This window comes from Marmota marmota, unplaced genomic scaffold, assembly GCF_001458135.2.
Source record: "Marmota marmota marmota unplaced genomic scaffold, marMar, whole genome shotgun sequence".
Classification (NCBI taxonomy): domain Eukaryota; kingdom Metazoa; phylum Chordata; class Mammalia; order Rodentia; family Sciuridae; genus Marmota; species Marmota marmota.
In genome coordinates this window covers 13251578-13264917 of record NW_026000206.1, presented here as the reverse complement: position 1 = coordinate 13264917, position 13340 = coordinate 13251578, and the positions used below count along the sequence as shown (strand labels likewise).

Sequence of the window (13340 nt, the reverse complement as noted above, 5' to 3'; positions counted from 1 at the left end):
TATGGACGGGCAGCATTTTTCGTCACTTACCCCCGAGTGTCCCGGGGCTCCCCGTACGGGCCACCATCTGCCGCAGTCCGGCTGCAGCAAAATAACCGGGGGGTGACGAATAACTTGTGTACGTTGATACAGCAGGAGTAGGAGCCGTTTATTGCAGGACAGGAGCAGTATTTATACATTCCACACAGCTTATCTAATTAGCATAAACTAGATACATCAGTCAACCAATCAGGAATGTCTACACCTAATGGCTCGGTTTTGTTACTTCTCAAACCACTCCCTCTGACATTTTGCCAGGCACCATCCAGACTTGTTTACGAACTTTAACATTCCCCTGGCAAAATGCCAGGTGTTATTTTGACTTGTTTACAGACTCTAACAAAGTTCCTCGAGGGGGGCGCAGTCACCACAGGACCAGGAAACTCCACTCCTGGGTGTGGCCCCGCGAGGACGCTCACAGCCGCGGAAAGGTGGCAGCCCTCTGCCCATCAGCACTTCGGGACGCACAAGCGAAACCTGGAAGTGCGCAGCTTCTCAACTTGGAGGGAAAGGAGCGCCAAGGCGCCCACGAGGCCGCACACCCCGAAGTAGGTTCCAAGAAGAAGCAGAGCAGCAAATCCATGGGGCAGAAAGCAACCTGCGTGCATTCCAGAGAGCACAGGGCCCACGGGAGGGCCAGACGCTCCGTGGCGGTGGTTGCAGGACCTTGTGGACCGACTCGACTCCACAGAACTGTGCGCTTTGAATCATTGATGTTATGTTATGGAGTTCCACCTCGATTGTTTAAAAAATAAGAAAGAGGAGAAACCTAAGAAAGAAGGACTCTGAAGACACTTCACGAAAGTGTAGGTGGATGTCATTCCTGAAAGGAAAGCAAGGAACAGGGAGACGGAGACCGGCAGCCACAGCACGAGACCTTATTGTCAGAGCTGACAAATAAAGGCATTTCTCCATAGATGAGAGAGCGGGCAGGCTTGGTGTTGCGGGAGCTGGCCTCGGGTGCAGGCGGTGAAGGGTGGGGCTGCTGTGAGCAAGTGGTGAGCCTTTCTCAGGAACGCCCTTGGGCAGGAAAGCCAAATTGTCCTTAAATGGCTGCTGTCACTTAAGACGGCCATCCAGATGCTAAGCAAGTGATAAACCCAGCCTAATTCCCTTTTAAGATTGGGAGCCATCTCACCACAAGGCATGAAAAGCTAATTTCGGCTATACTATAAATTACTGGGATTTCTAAGCTGGGAATGCCTGCTCTGCCTTGAACTCACCCATGTCTGGCTTTCCCTGGCCAGATAACGACCCTCTCTGAAGCTGTGATGACCCTCATAAATTCTGATGTCAGGGCCAGCTAAAGTATTAACTAGCCTTTGTGTTATTATGCTTATCAAAATTTTGTTATCTGTAAGTTCTCAAGACACCCCCCTTTTTGTAACTTTCTGGGCTATAAAGCTGTGTTCCTAGAGAGCTACGGGGCTGTCTTCTGTTCCCGTGGTTTTTGGGAGAGATAGCCTGGCTGGTCGAAATTATAAGCTTGCTTTAATTTGATTTCAACTGGAATCGGTGTTTTGTTTTGTTTTGTTTTGTTTTTTGCATCAGGGTCTAACACAAGGACCTTACAATTCCAAACTCAGGGCAGCCAAGAGCTGCTCATGAACCATAAAAGACGGAAATTTGGCTGTATCAAGACTTGACTCTTCACCACAGATGCCTGGTGGGAAACACGAGAAGGAGTTTGGCCTGCTTTGTTTTCCTGCTCCAACTGTTCTCCTTCGGCCACTGCTCCCTGGTGTTTCTGGCCCCTGACACCCCATTGCTGGTTTTGCTTCTGCTTAACATTTCCTAGCACCCTGGGCTAGACACGCTCCAAGCCCATCCTGTGCTTCTTGCCCCACCCTGGAAGCTGCTCCTCCAAGGTGTGTGGCAGCTCTTATTAGGTGCGAGTACCAGTGGGGAAGAACGGCACAGGCACAGGGTGATTGCACAAGGACCCAAGTGTGCAGGACAGTGTGTGTGCTCACAGGTCTGTACGCTTGTCTCTGCGGCTTGTGGTTTTACTGGTTTTATGTGTTGCCTTTCCCATTTTCTATTCCACTGATTTCTGCTCTGATCTCCGCGACTCCCTTGTTGTCCTCATTTCGGGCTTCACTGATCACTATATCTCAGCTCCTTCAGGTGGAGGCTGAGTCACTGATTTAGGATCTTTTCCTTGTTCTAATACAGTCTGTGGTGTTACAAATTTCTAAGTACTGCTTTAGCAGCATCCTGTAATTTTTGATGTGTTGTGTTTTCAAGTTCATTTTGGATCCTTTTTTTTTTCTCACTTTATTTTTTCCTCCCTTTCTTCCTTCTGTAAGATTTATGTTTTCTTTTCTATCAAAGCTAAACCCGTAATGCAACACAGGCATGTTTACTGCAACGTAAGTTTCATATGTATAATGGAGCTGTCTTACATTAGGGAATCTTGTGGTCAGCACAGAGCCATTTTTAAATTCCCTAACAGGCCCAATCACAACTATAGCCCTTTTCCATGCCTGCCCCAATTTTAAATTAGCTAATCATGTAGTTTGTACCTCTTCCTGTCAGGAGCAAGGGGCAGTGCTTCCTTAAGAATAAATATTGGCAGACTGCCTGCCCAGGTGTGCTTGCTCACCAGATTCCCTTTGGGTGCCCTTCTGCAGAAGTACACTTGTGCCTTGCCAACCTACTGCCGACTACGTGTTTAATTTCTTGTAGCACTTCAGCATTTCTAATACTTCTGTTCTTTTTTTCAGTGCTGAGGATCAAAACCAAAGCCTTACACTTGCCAGGCTACTTGCCAGGCAAGTGCTCCACCACTGAGCCACACTTCTAGCCCTCAAATATTTTCTAATTTCCCTTATTTCTTCTTTGACTAATGGATTATGTAGAAATATATTGTCTGAGTATTAGGACATTTTCCAGAAATATCTCTCTTTTATTGATTTTTATTTTAATTATATTGTGGTCAGAAAGCATACCATGTGTCATTTTGAGTTATTTAAGTTTGTGATTTCTTTCATGGCCTAAAAAATAAGTCTATCTTAATCAATGTCCCACATGCACCAGAAAAGAATGTGTGTGCTAGCCAGGCATGGTGGCAAATACCTGTAACCCCAGCAGCTCTGGAGGCTGAGGCAGGAGGATCACAAGTTCAAAGCCAGCCTCAACAACTTAGTGGGACCCTATTTCTAAATAAAATATAAAAAGGCTGGGGATGTGGCTCAGTGGTTAAGGGCCCCTGGGTTCAATCCCTGATTACAAAAAAAAAAAAAAATGTGCATGCTGCTGCTGGGCGAGCACTCTGTGAATATCACCTGAGTCACCTTGATAGAGGGGCAGCCTTCCATGCCCTCTGGCTTTCTGATGGCCCCTTTTAATGGGTTTCATGGAAAGAGCTGCTTTGAAGGCTGCTTCCTGATAAGCCTGATGCTTGCTCTTCCACCAGCTCTTATTTCTTCCTGGGACATCTCCATGTGTTGAACACTGTTGGAAAGATTACTTGAGGGAATGATTCCACTCACTCTGACACTGACTTCCTCTAGAAGGGACTGTTTGTGTGTTTTTACTTCTTCCAGACAGTAGAAGTCTAGCATCATGTGACTCCAAGTTCAAGGTCTGCACTTTGACATGACTGGTGATCCCAAGTTGTCCTTGGCCCACAGAGGCTGGGTCCTATCTACTGTCCTCGATCCTGGGTTCAGCCCTTGGAACCCACCAGGCAGGTGGGGTCACATAGTCCCTGGCTGCCAGGGTTTGGAGGCTGAAAGGGCTGGCATAGGCCTGGGTATGAGCCCTATGGCACTAGCCTTTCCTGCCCCTCAGCCTGGCAGCTCCTCCCTGACTTTTACCCTTGTGGGGTAAAATGATTGATGTCCCTCTTATTAACAACAAGTGGCAACAGAATTGTTAACCTGTACTCTGTAGTGAAGACTTCAAGCAAGGTAGGGGAAGGGGAGCTGCAGAAGCTGCAGAAGCCCTCCAGGAAGCCACACATGCACAGGACAGACTCCACAGGAAGACAGGAAGTAGTGACTAGCAACAGAGGAACATTTGCAAGGACAGCACCTGTCCAGAGCCACAAATGGCCATTATGGGCTGGCGTGTCCCACCTCCAGCTGGCCAGGGCAGATAGGAATTGTGGAGAACCTGGTGCTTTTAGCAAGGACTCTTGGCCCCTAAGACCTAGACCCCTTGGGGCAAGCACTTTGGCTCTAGACTTGCTGTATCGAGCTTAGAAAGAAGACTAAAGGGTCACAGTGTCTCTACTTGAGCTAATTGTCTACCAAAAGAGAAGATAGAACACTCACACACATAGTAACACAGAGCCCATGACCTGAAGCCATGCATGATTTATTACATACACAAAGGAGCAGAACTATAAGATCCAGAAGCAGGAAGAAAGTCTATCAAGAGAAGCAAAACCCTAGTGACAACATCAGAACTAGACATCAAACATCTTCAAATTTCCATCACAAATATGATCATGCATTAAAGGAACACACGGGTATAATGAGAGAAAGGGGAATTATATAAAAGAAACAATTTGGAAATTCTAAAATGAAAACACAATGTGTTAGCTAAAACTTCACTGGATGGGCTAGAGTGAGGTACAGTAAGACTGCAGACACAGAAACGACATCAGGAAAAGAGTTGGTGCTCACAGTCACAGCAGGCCAGATCAGCCAGCAACAGGAAGGACAGGAAGGGGCAGGAGGCAGGAGGAGGGGAAGGGCCAGAGCCCCATGGAGTTTGGGGAGGGATAAGTGCCACAGGGTAGCAGGATCAGCAGGTCCCCCAGGGTCAGCAAAGGATTGAGTCAACAGAAGTTTGGGTCACTGGGGTCATTTCAGTGGGCTCTGGGCTGTGGGGTGGCCTCTAGCCCTCAGGCGCCTGGTCTTAGGGCAACTTAGGTCAGGAGAAGATCAGCTTGGTGTGTGAGTTTGGTAAAGGAGATAGTTGTAATGAGGGCCCTGGATAGGTGTATCCGAGTTGCAGTCACGGGTCCTTCACCTGTGCAGGAAGCAGCCAGGCTGGGAGGGGACATCTCTCCAGGATCACTCCCAAATGCCTGAGAATCAAGGACACAGAAAGCAATGAAATGTCACAGCCACAGCTAAACTTCTCATTAGACACTGAAAATAATAGCTCTGAGAAACTGATAACAAGATGGAGGTTGTTCTAAAGACTCAGATGTAAACCAAGCCTCACTGCCCTGTGGCAGATACAAGCAGGCTACAGTAAATGTAACTGGACTCCCAGACAGAGGAGGAAAGGGAAAGAAAAAACCCATAAGTAACGACCTGATGCCCAGTGAGTGCAAGAGTCCAGAAGGAGGGGCACAAGGACCCCACACCAGGGGACATCAAGCCACACAAGTGCTGTGCTCAGCAGTCACAGGACCCACATGCTTTGCAGGTGCATGTACGATACACATAGGGCAGGGCTAGTAAAGTTGGAAGGTTGAAATAACTGCATACATTCTAACTACAACAAAATTAAATTTAAAATTAACAACAAAAATCTGAATGCCCCCATATCTGGATATTTTTTAACACTTTTAAATAATGACCTGTCAAACAAAATATTCTAAAACTATTTAAAGACATCCACTTTCAGCCAAAATGGAGTAGCAGAAAATGAAAAAGAGGCTTTTAAGACACTGCACATCAGGCAGTGAAAGACAACAACGCCAAGAGATGGAAACGATCAAGGTGAACCTGCAAAGGTCCCAAGTGAGTCTTCAGGCCTCTGTGCAGGCATGAATTGATATGGGATGAATGAAAGAAAGCCAGGCATCTCCAGATGTTGGGAACAAATAAAGGAGAAAGTAGAGGTTGCAGAGAAAACCCCGCAGCCATGCAGAGGGTCCCCACATCCAGAGCCTCCGAAGCATGCCTGGCAGGAAGCCTGCGGCTCTAGTCACATTGCCTTCCAGAGCAAATGAAGCTAATCTGCAAGGAAAAGAATCACAACAGAGCAGGGATGGCTAGGAAAGGGCATCAGGACATCTCTCAGCCAAGGAGTTACCTTGATGAGCGTGATTTCCACGCACGCACGTGCACTTTGGTCAAAATCCATCAAACTCAACACACAGCATAAATTACACCTCAAAGAGATATTTAGAAAGTGATTTTTAAAAATAAGAGCGCCTACAAATCAAGTAAAAGAGGACACCATTGGAAGAAATGGACAAAAGATGGGGCACCTCACAGAAGCAGAAGCTCACATCTATAGGAAACACCCATGAGAAGCAGGGAAATGCAAGCCTCCGCACAGGGAAACACGGCTTAGCAAAGACTGAGCTTGTGGCCACCTGGCCTGTCGGAGAGGGTGGGAATCCATGGTAGGCGATAATCAGGCTCCAAGAGCAGACTCCTCCGGAGACCTCTTCTGGACTCACTCCCAGCAGCGCGCCTCCCGGCTCCCTCCACAAATTGCCTGGAGAGCAATTAAGAGTCCCCCAAGTTAGGGAGCAGAAAGAAGACTGGGAGGAGGGCGAGGCCCCTGAGGAGCCAAATAAAGACCACGTGGAGCCAGAGGCTGTAGGCCCCCGCCCCCCACCCCCAGCCTCTGCCAGACCCTGTCCGAGCTTCACGAAGACAAGGCGGGGACTGTGCTTTCCTAGCCCCGACCTTGATCTTGAGGCAACGCCCCGGAAGGCCCCGTGAGCGCAGCATTTTTCCGGCGACCCCCAGCTGCCACCGGCGGGCTAGCTGGCCCGAGCCGCAGGAACCGGGACCCGGAGCCGTCCAGCCCCGAAGCAGCCAAGGCCAGACCCAGGCACTAAGCCCTGGGCTCAGTCTGCGTGCTCGTTCGGGCCTAAGACCTGCGCGCCTTCAGCCTGCAAGTCCAAGGCGGGCCCACAGACCCTTGCAGGCCCCTCGCAGCTTCGCGACCCATCTCACTACCGGGGTGCTGAGACTTAGGGGCCAGTCCTCTGGCTCCTCCGCCAGAGGCTCTCTGGCCCCGCTGCGCCCCTGCCTGGGTGGGCCGCAGTGATCCGCGGAGCTAGCCATTCGCCCCAGCGGGAGTCTGGCGTCTGCCTTAGCCCTCGGCGGCTTTGGGGAATTCACCTTGGTGGAGCCCTTCTGCGAAGGGCGAATTGCAGAAGTAGAAGCTGAGCACACAGAGGAGCCAAGGACCTCGGACTCCCTCCGCACCATCAGCCCAGAAGAAACCCAAGTACAAGCGAGGAGAGGAGAAGCCTTGAGGAGCAGCCGCAAGGCAGGGCCAGGAGCGCCTGGCAGGCCAGTGGGACCCTTCCTCAGCCGGTATCTCAGGCCACCTCCTCCATGCAATCAGCCCATCTGCCCTCAGGCACCTACCTGCAGGGGTGTCCTAACAACAGTTCCCAAACTGCACATCCCATTCGAGGCTGGGAGAGGACATCTTCCACCCATTCCCCACAGCCACTTCGCAAGCTCAGAAAGCGCAGGCTCCAGGCCAGGCCAGTTGGAACCTTGAGGTGGGGACTCGCTCCCACCTCTCTACAGCCCCCAAGTTCTATTCACCCTGCAGGTTGCCCTGCAGTTAATGAAAGTAGTATCCTCTCTCCCTGTCTTTCCTGAAGCACGAGGGTCCCCTGGCCACAGAAAGCAGTATGAACCAGCCAGGAGGCCTGGGAGTCAGCAGGGAAGATAGGGAAGTGCCCCAGGGCACCCCAGGCAAAATAAGTCTTCCTGATGCTGTGTGTGTTCTGGCATGGCCATGTGTGTGTACACCTCCAAAGTCTGTGTGTATGTGCATCTTGGGGTGTGCATCTGATGTAGATTTCACCTGGGAGTGCACACCCTTGAATCTATTCTGTATGTTGAGGCAGGAGAGGATATATGCCTGAGGGCATATTTGTGAGGAGTGCCTCTGCTCAGACAGGTGTGTACAGGCCCTGTGGCCACTGATAGATGTTAGCCCTGGGTAGGTGCGCAAGTTGAGCTGAGAGGTGAGGTTGGCTGCAGTGGGTCCCAAAGGCATGCTGTGGTCGTGATGTCTTCTGCTAGTCCCTCAGTCCTTGGGCAGCCACATGGGGGTAGGGGAGGGAAGCCCTGCCTCTGAGACCCCCCAGAAGGAGTGCAGTGCTCACAGCTGCTCTCACCAGTGTAGAAGTAAGCCTGACCCTATCACGTGCCACATCTTAGTGTCACTGTTCCAGGGTGCTCAGAAGTGACCTCCCCTTTCCGGAAGGGCCATGAGCAACCCCAACAACACCTGGGTGGCAGAATTCATCTTGCTGGGCTTCCCCGAGCTGCACCACCTGCAAGGATTGCTGTTTGGGTCATTCCTTACCATCTATGTGATGACAGTCCTGGAGAACCTGGTCATCGTGGGCACCATCAGGGCCAGCCACCAACTGCACACACCTATGTACTTTTTCCTGGCCAACCTGTCAGTGCTGGAGACTTTCTACACCACAGTCACTGTCCCCAAGCTGCTGGTCAGTCTCCTGGCAGGAGTAGGGATCATCTCCTTCTCCGGCTGCCTCACCCAACTGTTCCTCTTCCTTTCACTAGGCTCCTCTGAGTGCTTTCTTCTGTCTACCATGGCCTGTGACCGGTACCTGGCCATCTGCCACCCACTACGCTACCCAGCCCTCATGGGCTGGAGGCTCTGCCTGTACCTGGCGCTCAGTGCCTGGCTTGGTGGCTTCCTGGCCTCCTTTGTGTCCATAACTCTCATCTCCCACCTCAGATTTTGTGGCCCCAATGTCCTCAATCACTTCTTTTGTGACATCTCACCCCTGCTGCAGCTGTCCTGTTCAGATACCACCACCATGGAAACACTGGACTTTGTGGCAGCCCTGGCTGTGCTTGCCACCTCCCTGCTGGTGACTGTGGTCTCCTATGCCCCCATCCTGGCCACAGTGCTAAGGATTCCAGGGAGAGGCAGCCGCCAGAAGGCTTTCTCCACCTGCGCCTCGCACCTGGTGGTGGTTGTCATCTTCTACACCACCACCATCTTCATGTATGCCCGGCCTCACGCCATCAGCTCCTTCAACCTCAACAAGTTGGTGTCTGTGGTCTACTCGGTTGTCACTCCCCTGCTCAACCCCATAATCTATTGCCTGCGAAACCGTGACATTAGGGAGGCCCTGACCAAACTCCTCCAAGTCCCTGACCCCTCCTGAGGACCAGCAGCAGGATGCACTCTGGAACTGCTGACCACTCTGCCCTGCTTGCAGACACTGCCTCACCACCAAGACCAGGCCAGCTGTCTCAACTGGCAGCAGAACTTCCTTCCTCTCCTCCCCCATCCCACCCTGGATTATAGCTGCCCAGAACACAGTGGCCTCAAGTGGATATCTGAATGAGCACAGGAGGTGACTGAGACCTAAAGACTTATGTCCAGGCCCTGGACACTGCTGCCCAGGAGATCAGCACTGAACAATGGACAGCTCCCAGTTCTCCAGGCTTTTCCCAGTGAGGTCAGCACTGAACAGGGGACAGCTCCCAGTTCCCCAGGCTTCTTCCTGGGAGATCAGCACTGGAGCAGGAATGGCTCCCTAGCTCCCAAGACCTCTCCCAGCAAGATTAGCACCTTGGCAGCCACTCAGCCTGAAAAGCTCAGTGCAGAGTCACAGGTAGTCCCTTTCTAGTGCCATTCCCCTGACCACTGGGGTCTGGACTGCTTTGGTGGTAGCCAGCCCCCTCTCCCTCTCTTAAGCCCTGCATCCCTTACCCCCAAGCCTGCATGGATTGCCCTCTTCCCATGAGAACTTCAGAAGGCTCAGAGTGGGCACCAAGGATCCCCAGGCCGCAGGTCTCAGCAGCACCCCAACACACAGGTGACACCATTCCCCAGAAACAAGGGCATCCTCCTGCTTGATGCCTGGTAGGTTTTGTGACCAGGTAGCATGCCCATGCCCGAGTTTTCTGCCCCCTTTCTTCTCAGGATCATGGAACTTGGTAAACCACTCACTCCCTGCCCAGTGCTGTCAGGGCAAGACCTCTTGCACTTGGTTTCCACTCCTGCCCCCATTTCCTTAGTAATGGCACCAGGAGGTGTGCCTTGTCAGTGTGTATATGTGACAGATGTATCCCGTGGTCTGTGTGAGAGTTAAATCTATGCAAAAGTTTTGTGCTATAAACATCATCTTTCTCATCATGTTGCTTTGTGCATTTTAAAGTATGTCAAAATGAATACAAATTTAGGGTCATTTTATCATCTTGGTCAATTTAACCTTTATCATTGGGAGGTACTACTCTGCCTCCAGACATCTCCCTGCCTTAATGTTTAAGGCTTAAATTCTACTTTGTCTGACACTAATACAGTGACATCAGTTTCCTGTGGGCATTTTCCTGATACAGGAATCATTGCCTCTCAGCTCCTGGCTGCCTGCCATGCTTCTCCATGTGGCTCTGTTGAAGGCTCAGTGTCAGTCTTATTTTTATTTCTTTTGCAGGTGACTTGGGTTTCCTCTGCTTCTGGAAGCTTTAAGATATTTTTTCATTTTGACCTCCAGCGCCTCTCCTGGGCTGCTTCTCTGTTTCTGTTGCTCTTGGTTTGGATGCTTCCAAAGCTCATGATTTGCCCTCTTGTCCATTTTGGAAAGCATTTCCTTGAACTCTGCCTCTACCACATGCACTTTCTCCTCTCCCTCTGGTTCCAGAATCATGTACCAGAACTTTTCAGTGTCCCTCTGCTCCCGCCCTGATCCTATGCTCTCCTCTGGATATTTCTTCTGATCTTCCATCTCTCTAGCCATGTCCAGTCTTCTGTTTTCACTTCCAGAATTTTCATTTTGCCCTTTTTATGTTTTCTGAGTAAATAATATAAACTCAGTTTCTCCAGCTCCTGCTCAGTAGTCAACACAGAAGACTTCTGAGGCCAAGCAGGGGTCCCCACACACTCAGCAACAGTCTTGCAGCAGACACTGCTGGGTGTCCTCTATTCGGCTCAGTCCTACACTGTTCACCTGGAGGTAGCTCAGTTCCCCCCAGGACTCAGACTTGAGGACCTGACCACTTCCATGCCAGTTTTAATCCTTGGTTGTTTTATCTGCACTTCTGACAAACTGGCTATAAACTGGCATCCCACAACCCCTCGTCAGGTTGGATTATTTTATTAAAGGAGCTTACAGATCTCAGGAAACATTTGCTTACACATGCAACTTATGAAAAGGACTTCAGGGGATGCAGATGAAGAAATGTATGATCAAGGTATGGGAGAGCAGCTGGAAGGAATGGTCACCCATGCCCTAGTTCCCTGTGCTGGTCTGCCTGTCCCTTGCCCAGGATGCTTCCTCACCATGACTTTCCGTGATGCCTCAATATCTGATATAGTGAGTCCTCTTTGATCTTCTTTCTAAAAATTATCTTAGTTATTTTAGGCCTTTGTGTTCTATCCAGAGTTTATGATCTCTTTGGTCTATATTAGTTTTAGTACCATAACAAAGTGCCACAAACAGCTTATACGATAGAAATTTAGCAGGAATGATTCATAATTTGGCAGGAATGGTTCCTTCTGAAGCCTATCTCTATGACTTGTGGACAGCACCTCCTCTCCTCCCTATGTCCTCATATGGTCATCCTTCTGTGCATGTCTGATCTCCCCTTCTTAATGATACCAGTCCTTTGGATCAGGGCAGCTCCTTATGACCCCAAATAAACTTAATTATTTCCTTAAAGGTCCTGTCTCCAAATACAGCCACCAAGGTTTGGGAGTCAGCATATGAATTTTACAGGGGTGCAGTTTAACCGACAGCGGGTTCCTTTAAAAATCATACCGAAATAATGCTCTTAATAAAAAAAATGTGCAGGAATTTTTGTTGGTATTTCTTTGAATGAATTAACTTGTGGGTAGAGAATCATCACTTCCACAGTCCTGAGCTGTCCTATCCTCGTTCATGCCTCCATGCAAGCAGGTCTCCCTTTGTGTTCTCGAACAATGCCATCTGCATTGTGGAATGCTAATTGCACTTCTGACTGCTTTCTCATTCTGGGGAGAAAAGCTAGTGCCTTTACTCAAGTCTAAGATGCAGTTTTGCTGACACAGAATATCCAGTTGATAACTACTTTAACAAGCAGAGTCGGGAGGCCAGGTATGCCCAGCACAGGGCGATGGAGCAGCCGCGACAAGCGGGGACCCAGATCTCCACCCACCACCCTCACTCTGCCAACAGCACCCTGTGGCCATCAGATGATGGCAGCACCCTGGGCACCATGTCCAGGCAGGACAGAAGGATACGGAAAGGTTGTTCAATCTCTGCACAGACCCTCTTCCTAGGGGGAACAGAGACCCCCTGGAATGCCCAGAGCCCTCTGCGTGGGTCTCAAGGGCCCTCCAGTGCTTTGTGGCCCCTATTGCAGGTGGGAAGTCAGCACCAGTGGGCAGCAGCAAGTGTCCTGCCACTGCTGACATCACCCACTCCAAACACTGCTGTCTTGTAGGTGGCCCTGCCAGTCCTGTCTCACACAAAAGTGGTGAAAGCAAGGCCATTCTCATTTGTGTTCCCAAAGGAGTGCATGTACAGCCCCACCACTGAGCAGGATGTTTGCTGTGGTTCTGAAACACAGCAGAGTAAAGAAAATTCATTTCCTTGACTCACTTTCTTGGCCTTTCTCCCCTCACCCCCACCACAAATGAGTGTTGGTTGAAATCCAATGCTTTGTCTTCCTCTTTTGAGAAAATTAAGAGAGTCTCTCCCTCTACCCACTGAGGAATGAAGTCGCTGGCATGTCTTGAGGCAAGACCTGAGTCCCACTGGATGCTGGCATGCCTTCTGCCGCACCACCATGCACATTTTGCTAGTATTCCATTAAGAACTTTCTTGTTCACACTCAAACATAAAGTAGTCCAAGTGTTTTCCTTGCCTCCCTACATATCCTGAGACCATCCTACAATCTTCAGATAAGAGGAGGTGAGAGGACCTCTCCCGCACATTTCCTGCTGGGTCACTAACCCTCCTGCCTCCATGTTCACCCTTGCACAACTGTCAGGGGTCAGAGCCCTCTCCTCTCATATTCTGTCTTTTGCCTGAGATTTCCTTAGCTTTATGACTCAATCCCTCTGTTCTCTTTTTTTTTTTTTTCAACAAATTGAGATTGAAAAGTTCTTTTATTCTTTGTTCACAGCAACCTATTCTTATTTTATAAATATTGTATCTGCCGGTCATTCTAAGCCTTTGAGGTTATGTATCCTTTAATGTCTGTTTTGAAGTTTCCCTCGGATTCCTCAAACTTCTTATTCCACTGTTCCGTCTCTTTATCTTAGTCTAGCTCCTGTGTGTTGCAGTGCTCTGTGAATGTCTGAGAGGTTCTGGTTGTCATTTATGCTGTTGCCATAAAGCTGTGGGAGGCTTCCTGGGAACTCTATGTACTTGAGTGGGGCCCTTA

General features: G+C 49.8%; 1 protein-coding gene across 1 annotated transcript; it reads left to right on the top strand.

Annotated features, from left to right (window-relative positions):
- Positions 1 to 8197: 8197 nt before the first annotated feature.
- LOC107152941 (olfactory receptor 6A2-like) lies at positions 8198 to 9133 on the top strand. The gene has a single exon (XM_015498465.1). The coding sequence runs from the start codon at positions 8198 to 8200 to the stop codon at positions 9131 to 9133; it is 936 nt and encodes a 311-aa protein (XP_015353951.1).
- Positions 9134 to 13340: the final 4207 nt, after the last annotated feature.